At 36.9% G+C, this 19,757-nt stretch overlaps 1 protein-coding gene across 2 annotated transcripts; it reads right to left on the bottom strand.

Moving 5' to 3' along the window:
* Window positions 1–1,795: 1,795 nt before the first annotated feature.
* tlx2 (T cell leukemia homeobox 2) lies at window positions 1,796–12,660 on the bottom strand. 2 transcript variants are annotated; one of them, XM_057349704.1, is made up of 4 exons: window positions 11,670–12,660; window positions 5,639–5,876; window positions 2,649–2,829; window positions 1,796–2,142 (listed from the first exon to the last, which is right to left on the bottom strand). In XM_057349704.1, exons 1-4 carry the CDS (start codon window positions 12,145–12,147, stop codon window positions 2,131–2,133), a joined length of 909 nt encoding a protein of 302 aa, XP_057205687.1. In that variant the 5' UTR covers window positions 12,148–12,660; the 3' UTR covers window positions 1,796–2,130. The 2 variants fall into 2 exon arrangements, with proteins under 2 accessions (XP_057205687.1, XP_057205686.1); XM_057349703.1 differs by lacking the exon at window positions 1,796–2,142 and having other exon boundaries at window positions 2,161–2,829.
* Window positions 12,661–19,757: the final 7,097 nt, after the last annotated feature.

Here is a 19,757-nt window from a genome sequence, read left to right as displayed (position 1 = left end):
GAGTGACTACACACTACAGTGTGAAAAAAATGTGGTGCGGTGGATCTTAGAACTGTTTGACATCTGATGCAATCTAAAAAAGCAGAGATATTATGAAGAACAATGAAAGCCATATAACTCATATTAGTTTGTAGTGTCTGTGAGATAAACAGGAGCCTGTCTAAAAACATGGATCCAACATTTTATTGGATAAGGTGAGGGCCTTCAGATAGATAGGATAAAAAACATAAAAGGCCATCAGGAGGACAAAGAGAAGCTTGGAGCACCTGTGGCCAAACTCAATAAAGTGCTTCCAAAACAGACGCTGAAAGGAATTTCAGCGAAATGAGCGAAGTCACGTTGCAGAATAGACAGCAAGATGAAAGCAGTAAGATGACTGGCAGAAGAAATGAGGGTAGAGGAGGTGTCTCCGTAGCAACCGACCTACACTGCCAGTATCTTAACCAGGCGAGATGGCATCAAACTTGTCTAAAAACTCCAGGAGCGCCATGGCTAAAACCAGACAACTAATTTCATTTTGCATAGTTTCTAAAACATTTCAAAGCTTGATATGGAAACAAATATATTATTGCAGTGTTTACCTGCCTGGGGTACTTGATTAGATTGGTTAAACGTATAAAACAGAAATGAAGGCTTAGAATAATTGTATTCATTTTGTCAGTTGATTATAACTAATGGCTAATTTTGTTTTCCAGTAACATTTAGTTCAGGAAAGAAAACAAAATGTTTTGTTTCAGTTTGTACGAGTGACATTTATACCTCCCTCAAAACAGTTCCGTTTCAGCAGAAAGAAATATGATTTCCTTTCTTCTGCGGAACGCAAAAGAAGATAGTTTGAAGAATGTTGGTTACCAAACAACACTGGCCCCCATTGACTTCCGTTGTATGGACATTTCTTAAAACATCGTCTTTCGTCATAGACGGGTTTTCAACAACACGTGGGTGAATAAATGATGACAGAATTGTTATTTTGGGGCACTGTCCCTCTAACATATTTAAATTTTAATCATTTAGATTCACCCAAAAGTTTGTTTTCTCGGCCCATATGCGTTGTGTGCAACCGCTGGTTCTTTTCTAAGCGCCACAGGCCGTGAAGAGCTGTAATCCGTTTACCTCTTTAGCATTTCCTGGGAGATGCAGCCATGTGTGGAACGGTACGTGAGGGCTCATTTACAGCGAATAAAACTGCCACGATTCCACGTCCGTTCCCTCAGTTACCCTGATATCACTCTTCTGTGGTAACCAATGAGGAAACTCCTGTTTTGACTGCTCTCCTGGCTCTCAGAGATCCCATCAGTTGTTTACGCCCATGCAGTGTCTGGGTGGACATGGGTGAGGAATGCTGTAAAATACGTGTCAGGAACGTGTTTTTTTATACAAACTGGTTTTTCTCTAGAAGGATATTAGATGCTTACAGTGAATGATGATCTGGAATCTAAATGTAGGAGGTGAAAGTAAAGCCATGTTTTGTTCCATGTGCATCTCGGTTTAACACAGAGATGACTATAAGCAAGCTATTTGTAGGTTGATTTCCCTGAAGAGCAAAAAACATTTTTGCCTCTGTGGTGCTATCAAAACTTGAGCATTTTAACCAGCCAGACATAGCAACATTGGCTTGACCAACGTCATGGCTTTGGGGTGGGATTAAGTATTTGTCTGACCAATGGCAGATGGTTGCCGTTCTGTTTCGTGATGGTAGTGGCTTAGAAATGAAACACTTCACCTTTAAGATGATTTTACATAGAAGGAAACACGAACCTAAATAGAAACATTTACTCAATTTAGAAGTCACAATTCTTTTTAATATAAAACACTTTTAAATGTCACATCGATGAAAGAGTGCCTCCGTAATTGCTTCCAAAATGCGTTTTAGGAAGGACTCCAGCTCGACAGAATTAACAGTATTAAGTCCATCTCTTCGTACATGTAATGTAGAGAACATGCATCACAAACACATCTTACAAAGTCCAAAAAAAACCCACAAATAAAAGGAACAAGAATGAACGAGTCTGGGGTTGAGTCAGTCTCCTCGATGCCAAATGGCACGTAGACAAACAGCCATCTCGATGGATGAAATTCATCAGACAGCTTTGCGGTTTTGGGTTGGAGAGGACATAACCCCTCCCTCTCTTAGATGGGTAGCTGAAGAAAAGAGGAACGAGAACGTAGCGTAAGGGACGAGTAAATGACCAATCAGATGTGTATGTGGGAATGAAAACCTGAAGTGGATTTGCATATTTTGATTCCATTGTAACTGGGAATACTATATTAGGCTTTCATGTTCCATGCCGAGAGATTTAAATAAGTATTAATGAAACCGCTTGAGCAATAAACAAGTACACAAAAATACAGTTTTTGTTGTTAGACTGCCATTTTATCGCTGATCCTATCAAAAAAAAAATCACTGAAATTGAATTTTTCCATACATGACTGGAAAAAATAGGTTAACAGAGTGAGATCTCTTAACGTTTCCTGTGTGGCTTCATACAGATGTTCTTAAAATGAGTCCAAATGTCAGAGATCCACCCAAAGTAAGTTCTAATTGGGATTGTATAATGTTACACCCGGACTATAAAATCCTCATTTTAAATAGCACACAAGACAGGTGTGGGTCACACCACAGATGCGACTGAGGTGACGGAGGTCACCTTGTTTTCTTCGGCCCACGGCTGTAAGTTCTGCAGGGCGTAAAGCGAGGAGTTGTGTAGGCAGAGAGGGTCTTGTTGTAGAGGTTGACTCAGGGTCTTCTGAAAGGCTTCCTGTTGTAACTGCAGCATCAGACGATTGGCCTGCTGCCTCTCGGCCTCCCTCTCCTCCGCCGTCTGCCTCCTGTCAACGGAGACATGATAGAAGTCAACATAATGTGCGGTGACAGGGACCCTCTTTTTAAAAATGAAAGTGGATTATGTCATCTAACGTGTTTATCTAGTGCTGGTCGTAGGCTGGTTTTAATTACCACGAGAGATCTGAGCGTACACAACACACACGTTGTGCCTTTATGAAAAATAACCAATGTGCTCTATATGACTAATGTCATTTTGAATGAAACGTGAATGTTAATGGCCCTTTACGTTTAATAATACCTTGGATGTAAACACGAGCAGATGTGAATATTACGTTCCTTGTACGTGGAGGTGGAGCAGCTGGTTTAATGGGGGGGTTGTTGCCTCCCACGCGCACGAGCACACAATATTTTTATTTCACCATTAAAAGATGCTTTTTAGTGTTTTCTGTTACAGTGACTTGGTCTGATGTGATTATTCAAACTTAACATCAGAGGCAAAATTGTATTTAATTTAATTTGAAAGTACTTTCCCCCTTAAAAATATGCACAAAAATGCATTATACAACAAATTGAATCCAAAGTCTAAAAGGGAGTAACATCAAACGACAAATTACAGGGCTTCCAATATATACGTTTATCATAAAAAGAATTCACATTTCAGAGGGCACTCTGTGATTTATGAAATTGTCTTTATTACTTTATCCTCCATGTCAAAATGTATCCACAACAAGGGCCTAAATTGTTCCTCCATACCTGCTGCCTGGCGTCCATTAGCCACACGTCACCGCTAAATGCATCACTGTAATGTGTAATGCGATTTCACTCGCCTCATTTGATCACAGGCTTGTTACCCGTACGATCGACACGCAAATACATCCTTCATTCTCAAAGTGTCTTTCTAGACTACGGTTGAAAATTGTACATCATTACAAAACTGAAAAGCCTTCAAATTAAAAGGAGCACTCGTTTCATTTCTAGGCATTTTTTCAAATGTTTTGATTGCGCCTGCAGTATTCATAACATTTGTGTGATATGCCCTATTACATTTTAAGTTTGAAAAATTAACCCAGCAAGTGTCACATTAATAATATGCTAAACATAACAGGAAAGGAAAAAAAAAACAATAAATGTGTAGTAATTCCCTTAAAGTGATCAAAAATGAAAAATCTGTCATCGTTTACTCGCCCTCTTGTCATTTCAAACCTTTATGACTTTCTTTTTCCGCAGAACACGAAAGAAGATATTTTGAAGAAAGTTGGTAACCGAACAGCACTGGACCCCATTCACTTCTATTGTATGGACACAAAAACAGTGCAAGTGAATGGGGTCCGGTTAATAACATTTTTCAAAATATCTTCTTTTGTGTTCTGCGGAAGAAAGTCATACAGGTTTGAGATTACAAAAGGGTGAGTAAATGATGACAGAAATTGTATTTATGGGTGAACTATCCCTTTAAGGTGTTTGACCTTTAGGGTGAGTTTGATTCTGTCACATTAAATAATATTGTATTTTATTAACATCTTGCTGTATTTTTCAGTCAGATTTTCTAAAAGTGACACATGTATTTATTTTTAGGGTTGCCGCACAGCGTCCAGGTCTGATGTAAGATTTACCAGCATCTCGTCCCTGAGAGACCATCTAAAAGCATGGCAAACTCAACAATCCAGGGAAGCAACCTTGCTAATGAATATTTCCCAGCAGCTTTCAACAGATCCAGATAATTGTTGAATTAAGTAGAGCTCCATAAATATTGATGAGTAGGCATACAGAAACAACCATAATAATTTTTTATTTGTTAAAGGCCATGACTCAGCTTCATTATAAATAAATCAGGTCCAGCAAGCTCTTGTCTGCTACTGCAGCCTGTTGGTAAAACCAAAGGTAAGTAAGCCCTGCTCTTAATTAGATTGGGCACTTATTCGCTCCAAAAGAGCCAACAGCAAAAGGTTGAGTAGATTATGGGGAGAGAATGGACATGCTCTCAATTATTCAGAAGTATATGGGCTCTGTTGTGCATGGGCAGCAAGTTTCTATAGAGCCTTTTAAGAGCTTGAACATTTATGCTTGGTCAAGACAATTGGTGTCCAATGTAAAATAAATAAACAAATAAAACGCAAACCTCAGCAAATCCACAGGAGGATTTTCCAGTAGGCCCTGAATGCCCTGCTTGCTTAAACTCATTCCTGACTAAATTAGCTGCAATTGGAAAATAGTCACATTTATTGCAGGCGGGAAAGCAATAGCAGATCTGAAGCATCAAGTGAGAATGTTTGCGGACTGAAATTAGGGATTTGTTTTTTGTTATACTGTTTTATTATAAAGCAGGCTTCTAATTTTATTTACATGGTTTCATATGATTTTTATTGTACATTAACATCCACAGATCCTTTCTATTACCCCAAAGGTTATTGTTAGCGGGAAAGAGTTCAACAGACTATAAAAAGTGACAAAAGAACCCTTATTATAGCCTACATGAGGAGTTCATTTGCAAAAAAAAAAACATTTAAAACGTCAAAAATTATGTCAATAAAAATCATTTTATTGTGCATTCCAATTAATATCAACCACACTGCAGTTGGATTATATTTAGTAAATGGTAACTTAAAAAATACAATATATAGTTATAGCTAACTAACACAATTAAACACAATAAAAACATGATATCACAAAAAAGAAACGTGATTTTTACAAATCATCTATCACACATGCTGTTTTTGCAAATGAACTCTTTATATATTACATGAGTGTACTTAATTAAAAATTTAACTTTGCCTTTTTTTAATGAAGTTATTTAAGTTATGTGTCTACAAAATATACATGTTTCCAGATTATAAATGCAGTTCTTTAACGCACCTCCATTTTGTTCTCCTGTTCTGGAACCAGGTTTTGACCTGAGCATCTGTCATTTTGAGGGCTTTGGCGAGCGTCGCGCGCTCCGCGGACGCCAGGTATTTCTGCCGGTGGAAGCGTTTCTCCAGCTCACAGATCTGCACGCGACTGAATGACGTGCGCGGCTTTTTCCGTTTCGGCGGAGTTCGGTTCTGGTAGGGATGGCCGATCCTTCGCGTCACGGAGAACGGTGAAAGAGCAGCTGTTGAAAAAAAACCAGTGGGAAGTGAGTAGGCCTACCTGAATATTAAAATATAAATGAGTTAAAAATAGCTATTTGTAGTCCACCGCATTTTATATTTAAATCAAATCGACATATGAAGAGATATGAGATAACTCGTGTTTTTTTTATTGTGCATTCCAATTAATATCAATCAAACTGCAGTTGGTTTGTTTTGATTCAAGCCATAATAACTAAAAAAAAACAGCTAACTAACACCATAAAACGCAATAAAAATATGATAACATTATAAAAAACGTTATTTTTGAAAAGAAATAAAAACGGATTGGTTCATTTTGGACTCTTCATTCAAACCATTTCAATGATAAAATGTCATTTGGGACTGTTATTGTTGTATGTTGTGAAAAAATATGTGTAGTGTATAATATAGGGCACAGATTCATTGTGTCTAAGACATAAAGCATTTTTTTTTTATAATTGAATGGCATTATGTGAATTGTTATCTGCAGGGCTTTTATGAATGTGCAGGTAAATTTATGGCCATTTGAGCAAATACACATACCAAGAGGGTCTTTCTTGACCTGATGGTCTCTCTGTGCCTATGTAAGTTTATTCTAAAATATGTTTTTAATTACTCTCAAAAAGTAAATTAAACGAAATCAATCATCTTAATTGTGATATAGGTGCACATATACTTTAGTAAAGACATGGAGTCATGGACAAATTGTATTTGCTTTATATTAATCAAAATGCTAATAGCACTGAAATGGAAACAGGCTGTTTTCTCATTCAGCCCTTCTGTATTGTTCATCCATTATTCATGGTTTTACAAATAGAGGTCTTGGTTTTTGAATTCTCAAGTCATTGTATTTATTTGAATTTTTCACTGTGCTTTTTCATTTCAATAATGTTTAGAGCTGCAGTGAGTGAATAACAGTCTGTGGTTAAAAGTCTCATCAAATGCCAGCTCTTTGACATGTTGCCCTGTGTAAAGGTAAATAAGGATTATAGCAATGGATAAACAGTGGATTATGAGGATTATAACAGTAGCGCTTGTAAAGAGTATACAGCAACAGTGTTTTGTTATAATTCCTGTTGGTGTGACTGCACAAAACCCCGTGGACAGCAAACATTATAACACGAGAACCTTCTCTCTTTCTGCACTAAACTGAAACAAACTGTAACTTAGAAAGGGCTTTGCTTCAGTGTTGCGAGAGAGAACAAAATTGTGGTGAAGCATTTCAAGAAAAATGTGTATGCAGGATCTTTGTATAAATTGAAGAAAGCAAAAGTAAAAGGGAGATATTAGAAAAAACGTGCAGTGTCAAGAAAGAATGAAATTAAATGAAAAGATTGAGAAGACCCAAGCCTTTCTTGCAGAAAACCTGTTTTAACTAAGAGAGTGACCTTCCACCGAGATGTTTATATTAGAGTAATGTGATTCTTGTTGCTGATCTGAACTTGAGTCTTGCAATGGTTTGCTGCTCATGTTTTAGAACAGGGAGCGAAATCTGTCTTTGGCAGGTCGGAACTTAGCGAACATAGTCACAGCGCTGGACTACATTTATTCTTGTGTAATTTAAGATTCACTGCTGTGCAATCTGTGACTCTTAAAGGAACGTCTTAACAGTTCACACTAGCCATGCTGGGATTCCTCAAGGTCTGATATGAGGCCAGGCTGACATTGAATCTGTTTTGGTCTCCTCAGATACAGTCAGTGATAAATGGAGAAAAACAAGAAGTTTAAAAATGGCATTACCAGGCAATAAAAGTCAGTTTGATTTTATTGGTGTACTAAGTAGGTATTTATACTTTTTTATTTTGATCAGGACACTTAATGTCTACCTCCTAGTTTATTTGCCATCTTTTATTGGACATGCAAGTAAAAAGGCTTCTGATTGGATTAAGCGCATAGACTCTTCATTCCTGTGCTTAATTGGATTTGATTGCTTTTAATTAAAGCTCTGATCCTGAGTGACAGGCGGTCTGAGTCCACATCAATTAAACACACAGAAAACATTCAGTATTTTTACTTCCATCATTATATGTAGATATAAATTAATCGGTAAACTGTAAGGTTACACTTGTTTGTGAGCTAACAATACCAATACATTAACAGTAAGTACTGTTCATTGTACATGTCATTTTAACATTCGGTACATATTGTATTTATGCTACATCATTTGAACTACAGGAACATGTTTAAACCCAAATTTTTGTTAACTAAATGCACAATAAACTAACACTGCATTTATATTAATATCTAAAATTAAAGATAAAAAATGATGAATATATATATATATATGTTCATGTTATAGTTATACTATGTATAATATGTTTAAAATTTAGACATTATTGTTAAGTGTTACCAATTATGTTTTTATATTTTTGCTGGGTTTTTTAAGATAAAGTAGGAAATTTTGGACGTCATTTTTTTACGTTGTAGGATATGTGCAAACAAAACAAATAACGTGTTTCCCAGAAACCCTTCACTCCCCCGCAAAATACATATGTGGGTCAACTGGAAACAAAACAATCTCCGTATTCTCTCTCGACAGCGGAGGGAATTCTAAATGATATGTCTGTGTAATAAAATTTATCGTGAGCACATCAAAAAATCAAAGCTTGCCTTAGAGAATATGCGGACAGTAATAAAATCAGTTATACGTGATATCACCTTCATGCGACAGCGTCTGCCTTTCCCATTGCGAATATTACCTTTGTCGCAATCTAATAAATATACATGTAATGGATTCAAAGCGAGATATTGAAATATAACATGGGCATTTGTCGCTATTTACGCGCGCTGAGGCAAAACAGAACGTGCCTTTAAATTTCCCCTCATGCTGGGAATTGAAATATCAAATAAAATAAAATAATTGTCAGGAAAGGCCATAAACCGTGCGCTCGAGAGCCGCCAGTGACGATTGTCTCTCCCTTTAGACACTGTCACCATGGCTACGTGCCTCGTCTCAGTTTCATAATCATTTGTATTTATGGGTGGGAAAGATCATTATTGTCATTTCAGATAGAGCGCCATCCACATGCAATTTCATTTTCCAATTTCTCTAAGGCCGGTGATATCAGATTACGACCATCACCTGCTCCTTGTTGTGATGCTCTGCCCAATATCCCCCCATCACCACCAGTAATGCTGCTCTGTAAAATAAATGTACCATTGATGAATAAACTGTGATGTGAAATCGGTGGACGCCTCTGTGCCCGTGTGTGAGAGAGAAATAGCCTACGGCCCTAGATGTAAATGGAAAACGCATGATGTGCTTCTCGTGCCAGTGTAGTTTTTGGTGTTATTTAAATAAATAATTATTCAAATATAACAGTTTTGTATATAAAGAGCTCTTTGCGCCCCGCAGTTGTCGCCAGTGATGTTAACAGAGACAGTCAAGCAATAAGGCAATACGATCATTTCAAAGTGCCAATGCCGCCGCGCGCATTCACGGCCACCAACCCACCTGTGTTTATTGACTTGAGAGCGACTGATCTGTTTATGCATTTCTGGATTTTTATAAACTTGCAAACTGCCAAGGAGTCAATTAACTAAAAAAAACATGTGGTATAGCCTTTCATCGCCTCCCAATACCGCATGATATGTCCGGCCTGCAGTGCGTATCGAGTCTCAGGCCTGTTCGTGCACCTATACACGCTGTGACACTTGTGGTGAAATGCAGACATGCAATTCAAACTGACGGTGAAAATAGTCGAGGGGAAATTGTATTTTTGCAAGGCCTTAGTGCGTTGAGGCTGACATGTGGCCTTACTTTGAGAAAAGTGAATAACATGCAAAAGTTGCAGTAGCCTACTATTCTTTACGCGATTGACTACATATGTAAAAAAATAAGACTTGACTTATTTTTATTCATTTATTTACGTATTTATTATTATTTGTTATTTATTGCGATTGCTCCATTTTCTGTGATTTTAGTTCAGCAAACAGTAGTCTAAAAATAATCAAAAGAGAGATAGGCCTCTATTATTGTTAATAATTATTATTTTTATTATTATATATGTATTGTATTAATAGATGTATTGTATTTCGTTAAAAAAGCTGAAGTAGATCCTGCAGTAATTGCAGCCATCGCCATTCAAAGCACGGAAGAGATCAAATAAAATAAATGAACGGCCCTAAGTGACTATGAGTAGAATTGATAAGCATATTTACAAAAGAGCTTTTGCAGTTGACATATCATTTTCTCATTTGAATAATTAATGAGCATAGAGCGGAATTGTGAATATTTAATGGCCAGAAATCCATATTCTTCTTCATTTTCATTTCACTACGAGTGACGTCATTTGAAGAAGAGAGCTGGCCAAATAAAAAAGGAAGTACTGCTATAGACGCAAACACAGCGTTAGGCATACTATTTTTCATTATCTTTCATTATTATAATTAATGTGCTATTTTTATTCTCTATATGTAATGAAATAGCATAGCCTATTTGTTGTTATAATAATAATAATTACAGAACGAGCATCATGAATTCTCTTTCTGTAACAGTGCAATATAAATATATCCTTAACTTCTGTTTTTTCCTCCCACTTTGAAATGTTAGGCCTATCCAAAATTGTGCTCTCTTGGATCTCTATTGGATATACGTTTCGTTTGCGTAGATTAAAACGATTTGTCAACATGCCATTACGCATCACTACTGGCTGTGACATACAGGCAACACTTAGTGCCCTGCTACCACTGTATCGTGATTCATTTGTCCTGAAGGCCCAGAGAGACAGTAGATCTAGAATGTGGACGTAACCGGTTTCATAAAACATGCAGATGCAACTAATAGGACGAAATTGTGTTTTTGAAAGGTGTGTTTTATTGAGCAACTAGCAGTATAACAGGCCGAGATTGTTGGTCCTACAGCTGTGCGCCTCAGCGCAGTGGAACATCTGTAAACCAAATCCAGGCCAAATAAAAATTAATTATTGTAAATCCCTAAAATTGTAGTGTTAAACCATGTTTTTTATTTTTAGATCAATTCAAAGAACTTTAACTTTTTTATGTTATACATTAACATGTATCCCTCATTTATGGTTATGTGGTGTTAAATTTGGTTGGTCTACAAAAAAGTTAAAAAATTAACTATAATTAAAAAATAAACGTTTAAGATTAAAATCACCTTGGCTATAGACAGATTTTAAACACGTTCTCAAAATATCGTTCAAAATTTTGTTTTTAATTAAAAAAAAGGTGGAGGAATTGAATCATTTTTTACTTCAACATATTTCACTGGAAAAGGAACATCTAAATACAATCTATTTCTGTTTCGAACTTATTATTGTAGCTATATAATAATAATCGTCATCATCATAATATTAGGCCTAATAATAATATAAACAATTTTAAGCAAATATATTATGCGGTACGGAATGGAATGTTGAGATAAATAAAACAGTGTAACACTAAAGGTAAATTTAAAAGGCTTACCACATTTTTATTTGTATATTTTATGTTGTTTTATGTTACTTTATATTCCATACAGAATTGTGAACACGGACGTTATCCGCCTATTAACTGCAATGTTGTTGCTATATTGTTTGTTATATTTATTTATTTTTAAGTATTTTTTTATTATTCTCAAAATGGTCCCCGGTTTGCTGAACTGCGGAAATGTCACATTAAATTACGCTATTTGCTTGTTATGAACTGATCGAGACACACAATCATCTTTAATTTCAGCAAATAAACTGTCTGCCTCGCTGCTGGTCAGTCAGGCGCGCATACAATGACTGTATGGCAGTTTTTATGAATTGAGTACTACGAATACAATTCAACGCGAAAATAATAAGTCTTACCAGTCAATCGATCCTTTGCAAATCTTCTGCTGCTCTCCATCCAGGGAAACGAGAAGCTGGCGGGGTTGCCCATGCTGGGCACTGTGGGTACGGTGGGCATCCCCGCCGCAATGCTATGTGGATGCGGGGCAGACGGGTGAGGTACGGGTGGCATGGGTCTGTGTGCGGGGACGCGGATGACACCACCTGCATTCCCTGAGTTCACGTTAACGTTCATATTCATGCTAACGTTCATGTTCATGTTGACATTGTAGGAACCTGCCAGACTCGCCGCCATCGAACAGGCCGGATTGTACATGCTGTTGTAGCCGTTGGCGTACACGTTGGGCGCGAGCGGGTAGTCCGTGTCGCTGGTTCGGCTCGGGAGCATGCAGCTGCTCGGCTGGTCCGAGCCATTTAGAATCTGATCTATTCCAAAGCTGATGGGCTCGTGCTGCTGGTGAGTCTGGTTCACCTCTTCGATTCCCGTGTGCTCCATCGTCGCGGTTTAGTTCGTTACGCACAGCCTCGCAGGTTGCAATGTTTTATTCCTAACACTTCAACACCGTTTATTCCCCAATGTATGCACTTTTATTTTCTAGCAAATACGCTTCATTGAAGTGCTCAAGTGCCCATGCGGATTATTTCGCTATTCCAAAGAATAGTGAAACTGAGATCACAGTGACTCCATCACGAATCAGCATTATCCAACACTTCCATGCATTGCGTTTGGCCTGTTTTCAGTTCCATGATACGGTACCTTAAAATCAAGTCGACCGTGGAAAGGGCTCCGCGTTTACTGTTAAATCCACGGACTGACGAGTTGCCAAGTTGTCACGCAGGAAACTGACGCGTTTCTGGAGAGGTTCTATCACAAAGGCGCACGGCCCAGACTTGCGCGCATCACTGTTATCTAAAGTGAAGTGTTAACTGTCCGATACGTGCATATTAATTGTAGCGAGCTGAAATTGTCCTGTTCGCGCGCCTCTTGAAGTGATTTCGAGCAGGTGAGACAAACCCCTTCTGTCCGAACTCTGTCACGCGCCTCTTCATTGGCTCGCGCGTACTTCTGAGAGAGACAATGCTTTGCGCCCGCACCCCTCTCTTAAAGAAGCCGCTTCTATTTTTGCCAGGGCTGTTGTGTTATAGTTCACAGTGTAAAATGAAAATGCTGTATGCCTAGACAAATAAAGCAGTGCTGTAGATAATAATATGCGCAATACGCCGGAATAGTCGTATTATTACTAACAAAAAGATTAACTGTCAAGTTAATTTACATGATGTTTTCAAGAATACTCTAGTCTAAATAGGCTATGTATCAGTGTGCTTTAAAAAATATACTTGACTAGTTTTTATGTCCATGAGGATGCCAGATCAGAATAACTTGTAAAACACAATTTATTGAATCGGTTGCAGCGAATTGGTGGTAAAGATTTTATATATCAGTTTAGAAAAACAAAAACTAGTCGTATTTTGTCAAGGGTACGGGAACATGCAACTTTAAATATGGCAATGCGTTTGCTTAATCTAATGAAAGTGGATTTCATTGAAGTGCACTATAGCCTTTGGGTGCGTAAAATAAAGGGCGAAGCAGGAGAGAGCTCGGTTGCCTTCAGTCTTGCAGAAGCCAGTGTGATTGGCGCAAATAATTTAACCTTCTTTCGCCTGAAGCTACAGTGGAAGATTCTCCGCGTTCAATTCAATAAAAATGAAAAATGGTGCATAATAAAAACTGAAAGCAAGGAAAACGAATTTAATATATCATCGTTTTATTACGTACTTATTTCAGCTTTCGCACGAATAAAAATATTTCTCTGCAGCCCAACGTGGCTAGAGGGAAGCATAAAAATCAATTTTCTAAATACAAATCCGTATCAATAATAAGCGCTCTTGTGTATCTCAATAGCAAGAAAGCATGTTGGGCTCTCGGTGATATCAAATAAAGCAACATTGGAGTCGTGGCTTTTAACAGCACGAGGTTGTGCTCTGTGACGTTCACGACGGGTAGGTAGGATATAACAACAATATCGACATGTTTTTTTCCCCCAGATATGACGAAAAATATCAAGTGTATCATAAACATGTGTATTTCGAAGACACTGGGTATGATACGCTGACGAGCCCTTTGTTAAATTTAATGGTTACATTCAGTTGCTGTGGCAAAGTGATGCTGGTGTTTTAGAGCATCACGGGTTTAAAGGCCCATTTGAGGTCATAATGATAAGACACTACTGAGTCTTTATCACGAAGCAGTTCAATTGAGAAATAAAGTAAGAGCTCAATCACAATTAACAGTCAGGATTAACACGGCTATTATTTCCTGGATGTGGGATGGTTTTCATTTTCATGATTTCACCCTAATGGCATTTTGTGCACTATGTACATATATGCAATTGTAGATCTAATTTCTTTCACATTCATATTCCTCCAGCGGTTATTTTCCCTAAGATTGCTTTATTTTAACAACAGTTATTATCGGACTAAATGAACTGTGCTGAAAATATTTTAATTGCGTTTCTCTCTTGCTGTTATTGAGTTGAATTAAATTGCAGGAGAAGCGTATACGGTGCCCCGCGTTCACGAGTTGTTTTCGTCAGCAGTGAACGTTAAATACAATTACATTTTCACGCGGAGGCAAACTATTATCTAATAGTTACTAATTGGTTTAAGTTGTAATTATTGTTAACGCTAAAAAGCACTCGTATCATTGAACCTGACAAACCGCGCCTACCTTAGTCTTGTTTCATTTCATTAAGAGCTGTTTATTCTCAAATCTTTTCTATTTATATCCTGTTAAAGCATCGTTTCGACTTGGCCGTGTAGGATCAGGACGTTAAAAATAACAGCGTTTTTTAGACGAGTGTCTGAAATGCATGATGGGATCATTTAAACCAAATAAAAAGAAATGCATGAGCAATGCACCCCGTATAAACAGGACACTTTGAATACTTCAATCGCAAAGAATCTGATGTTAGAAACTTGATTGCTCGCTTTTATTTTTGCCTGTTTAGATTTTAAAAGGTTTGATTTATTGTTTTTCTATAGACGTAAAAGACGTCACTTCTAAACCTACCTTCCTACCTCGATCTCGTCAATTACAAAAGGCCTTATAGCTGGTTGCCCGTAGGCGATGTCTTGGCAGAGCCGTTCAGTGTATATAGGGGTCATTGATAAATCGGAATCTCCAGGCGGTGGTGATAATAAAGTATAAAGACAAACCGAAGACAAAAGTAATTTGTCACAGTCCGCCTCTCAACAGTTTCGGTGACCCGCCGCCCTCCCGCGTGTAACCTGTTTCAGTGCGCTTTTGGAGATTTGCAAACAACTGCGATAGTGTTTGCTCAATATGGTGCCACGGGGATTGGAAGGCGATACCAAGCGGCACAGCTCATGACAAATGGCGATTACAACGCTACATAAAGAATGAGTTGAGTCGGTAGCAAAGTAGCTACTCGGATTTTTTTTGCTCGGAAAGAAATGACTCCACAAAGAGCTGTCAATCTAAGCAAAGTACTAAAAAGCTCGTTTTTATGTATTTGTTTATTTTATTAAAAGAGCATAATAATTTAACAAATAATAACATAACAGTCATAAAGATGCGTTGCCAGAACACCTGCCCGTGTTGTTCAATATGGACATTGCACGTGGGTTTATAAAGAAAATCCCACCCATCACAGCTGCATCCCTCGACAGATTATGAGGATTGACTGTTTATGCATCTGTATGTTTTGTAATACAAGAGCTTTTACATAAAGGGTGAGATATCTGTGATAATAAATAGTTAATTCTGACTATTATTTATTAATTGATGATTTTTTGTAACAATTAATAAGCAATAATAATTAGCCTAACAACAACATTAATGATAATAATAATAATAATATGTATTATTATTATTAACGAAAGAAGAGATACTAAAAAACAATTTTACTGGTAATAATGTTGATGGCAACCATGTTGTGTTTACAAGCTCCAGATGACTGATGTGTGTAGACTGTTTTTCAAAGAGAAATGGTGGAGTAGACTGAGCTCTAAATGATCCCTCGCCTCTTAGTGTCAGTACATGCTCTACCTTCAGCATTTTCTCGCGTGCATCTTGGCCTTGTGCCCCTCAAATGCATGTGCGTGTGTGCGCGTTTGTGTGTATACCTACGTGCGTGCGTGTACGCGCGCGCCGATGAGGCTGTCAAAGAGGGAATTCGCATCCATTGCACCATTCTCCATCCCTCCCATGACTGTTGTGCTTTCTGCTGTAATTAGGTTGAATTCAGAGCAGATTGAATTACGTTATTCTGCATCTCGAGCTGCAGTCCTTGACTTTCTCTCTCCCCAGGGAGAACCTGGCGCCTCCTTGCCCGATCAGACGGCTTAAACTGGACGGAACGCCAAAAGGGAAAAGTGCAGAGGAGCTCACCGGAATCTCCGATACGTCATCTGGTAATGTGGGCTAAATGAGAGGTGTGAGGGGAGGGGAGACAGGATAACATCGAAAGGTCTTATGTGACCTGAAACAGATAAAGTGTTGGAATAATGAATTGTTTTATTCACTTTGTCGATATGAATTTTGCGCGCAGAGAGGGCGTTGGGGAAAAATGGTAAAGGAAGACGAATTATTTTGTTTCTGTTTTTTATGTAGCCACTTATTTAATGTGATTTGTCATGTATTAGATTTGCCTTCCTCTTCGGTTTATATTGTTATTTCCGACAGCATTGTAAACAAATAATAGGATAACCACATTCGGTTTTATTTGTTTTAATCCAATTTGTGTACTTGCATAACAATCGTTATTTGATTATCTTAAAAATAAGTGTTGTTTTGTTTTATCCCTTAAATCATGTTTTTAATATTGAACATGGAATAAATGGTCAAGATCGTTCTGTAAATTACACAAAGTGATAAATGTTTTTCTTTTTGTAATGCAATTGTAAATCAATTGTTTAAATAGTTTATTTGTAATTAGTCAGTTACATCAGTGCCGAAAACTTCTCCGTACCTGACGTAAACATTTCCTAAATGTATCATCTATTTTGTAAATATGTTTGTTGATTGACTGAAATTATTTATTTAAAAATAATATTCTACAAAGACTACTTGGGACAATTAATTAATTTGATCAAAGCATCTGTTTTAACAACAACAACAAAAACATATTTAAAAGTATTTTACATTCAGATATACATGCTCGTCAATTGGCAAGTTATTATACCGAAAAGAAAAATGTTTGGTGTTTTCGAAATAAGACAAAACATGCAAAAAAGTCTAGGTTTTCTTATTTTTGTGTGCTTTTGTATTAAACATCTGTTGATCTAAAAGCGCTATAGGGAATACAAATAATATGGCTAAAACACCAGAAAAAAACAACATACCAACAGACTGTATTAGATAGATATAGATTAAGATTACATTAGATTAGATTAACTAACAGTGAACTGTTTTAAAAAGACATCTGCTTCAGTAGCCATTAATGCGTTTCTTGTAATCCATCTTTTGTCTCTTTCTTTGCCGCTCGTGCGTCTACACGCGTCTCTCGTTGGAGTGTCAAGCGCGTAATTGAGCGTATCATTGGCTTTGTGTTGTTTACAAACCGCGAGCAGTAATTTAATTTCCTGCACCAGCCGCCACCGGCAGGACGCATCGGTGATGCCCGCGGGCTCCGAGCAGAGAGGGACCTTCTGCCAGCCACCTGCAGGGGGTGGTAACCCGGGGGAGGGGCGCCATTGGGCAATTTTAATGAAAGCTTGCTGGAAATGTTTAAATGTATGTAACACTAACATTTTCGTGACTCTTTTGTTCCTATGCAAGAGTTGCGTTGAAAGCAAAGCAACGAGAAATGTGCGTAACATAGGCCTGTCAATCATTTTTCACACAAGATGCGAATGGAATTTAAATTGAAAATAGTATAGGCTACAATTAAACAAAGTATTGTCTTAATCTTTCTGAAACGCTTAAGCTTAATAACATAATATTATACACAGGCAATTGACCACTATATGTTCAGTCACGTTTTACTAATTTGTCAGTCTGTCAAAAGAAAAGCTGTTAAACTGGAGCAGTCCTCTGTCATATACTGCAATTCCATTGGTTTGTTGACCATTTATATTTTTCGAATATTTAGCTTTAGTATATAGCAAAAAGCTACTAAGCAAACATTATCAATTTCAAAATAAAATGAAATCAAATACAAACATACTTTAGTTCCATTTCATTCTTTTTTTTTCAGTTTTTGTTATTGCTTATAATTTGTTATTTAGAGAGAACAATACTAAATACAGATAAATACAGGATAACATTTATGGGGGTGAAGAAGAAATAAAGTGAGAGAGAGAGCGAGAGAAAGAAATAGGTTTTGGTAATAATGATGTACCCTCAGGCTTAGTGCTGCCTATCACCCCCTGCTCTTGCTCTCTATCTCTCTTTCTCTCTATCCCTGCACAGTCTCAGAGTAGACAGGCCTGTTGTATTAGAAGGGGAGACCCAGCGTCTGGGCCCAAACACAGGGAGCACCAGCCTCCTAATTGATGACTCCCTGTGAGTGAGGAAAAACACTAGCTGAGATTGATGGCCTTGCAATTTAGGGCTTTTGGAATGAGTCCTAGCAGCATTAACTCAATAAGGTGTCTATCAAACTGGCCTTATAGCCCATCCTACAACAGCGATGAATGAGGGACTGACTTTAATTACAGGGCTTTGCTTGAACTATTGCACAAATATATCACTGTAAAATAGGGTCAAACATAATTTGTTATCTATCTTTTGTTTTTAGGAAGTTTTTAAATAATTTATTTATTGAGTGTATGGTTTGTCACAAAACCAGAATTAATATGTATTTAACTTGAACTTGAAGTGAGGTTTTTCTTGTTTAAATCTTAAATGGCACTTTTTATAGTGTCCATGTCAGATTACACTATTTTTAACCACTAGCCTACTCTAACAATTCTGTATAAAGTTACAAACACTTTCACAAAATTATTACATAAAGAATATGCAAATAATTTGATATTAATAGGAGCTTTAATGTGGTTTAAAGTGACATTCAAAATGAATGAATAAATAAAAAATACTTAACTTATCAATTACATTTAGTAACCTTACTTTAAATATATCATAATTTCTCATTAATATAATTTTTATAATAGGCCTATATTAATATAAATAGAGTTAATTTTGAAGTAGCCTAGTGGCATTAATTTAAGTAATTATTAATCAGGAAAGTAACAAAGATGTGTTCATCATTGTTTTTATTTTTAAAAAATTATAAATTATAAAACTTATAAATATTAACTAATAAATATATTACAATACAAGTCAAAGGTTTGTACAGCTAAATTTATGATTCTCGTGATCTAAAAGCCCTACAATGAATAATGCTTTAATAAGTTTTCGAGACATGTATAGTGTCTGTGTATGCATTTTCTTATTAATTTGCATTTATTCATTTATATTTATTTATCTATTTATTTATATTTATAAGTTAAATAAGATATATTGAAGGAAAATCAGACAACAAATGTCCAGCCTGTAACTTGCATTGAAACTTAAGTGCTGTTTAAAAAGCATTTGGCTGCTTTAAAATAAATAATTAATTAAATAAATAAACAAATAAATATGTGACTGCTTGTTTTTAATGTAGTTTTAATTTTTGGTTTCTGAAACTGCACAAATAAAAGTGTGGGTTTTAAAGAATTGGTGGGTTTAAACCTTTGACCGGTAGTTTTCATAAATTTATCCTATCATTGCTGTTAATAGCACAGCTGTTCATTCATAACTATCAGAACATGCCCAAAGGTGCGTTTAAAAACGTTCTTGATCAGTTCAATTCATGTAAGTTTGATTAAAAAGGTGTGCAGATCAATAATGTATATTAGCCCCAAGACCCTGAAGTGAAATTTTAGCTGATAATTCAGTTATCCAGAAATATGGCCACTCTGATAACATTTATTATGGCTCACCGTAGGCCCTCCAGGCTGAGTCTAATAAATCTGAGAGTAACAGGTTTGCTTGTGGCCTTTGCTCATCTTAACTCTATAAGAACACACGGTCTGGGGACTTCATTATGCTTCCACAAACACAACCAAATCGATACGGTCGCCGTTTCAGCTCTGGTGGAG

Source organism: Triplophysa rosa, linkage group LG13, assembly GCF_024868665.1.
Source record: "Triplophysa rosa linkage group LG13, Trosa_1v2, whole genome shotgun sequence".
In the NCBI taxonomy this organism is placed as follows: domain Eukaryota; kingdom Metazoa; phylum Chordata; class Actinopteri; order Cypriniformes; family Nemacheilidae; genus Triplophysa; species Triplophysa rosa.
This window is presented reverse-complemented; position numbering and strand designations above follow the sequence as displayed.

Bases quoted from the DNA above. Each gene is read 5' to 3' on its own strand.
- tlx2 (XM_057349703.1), bottom strand. From the start codon at position 12,147: ATGGAGCACACGGGAATCGAAGAGGTGAACCAGACTCACCAGCAGCAC. The intron at 5,877-11,669 runs GTAAGACTTATT...TTTTTTCAACAG, and splicing joins TGCAAAGGATCGATTGACTG to CTGCTCTTTCACCGTTCTCC. The intron at 2,830-5,638 runs GTGCGTTAAAGA...CTCCGTTGACAG, and splicing joins AACAGGAGAACAAAATGGAG to GAGGCAGACGGCGGAGGAGA.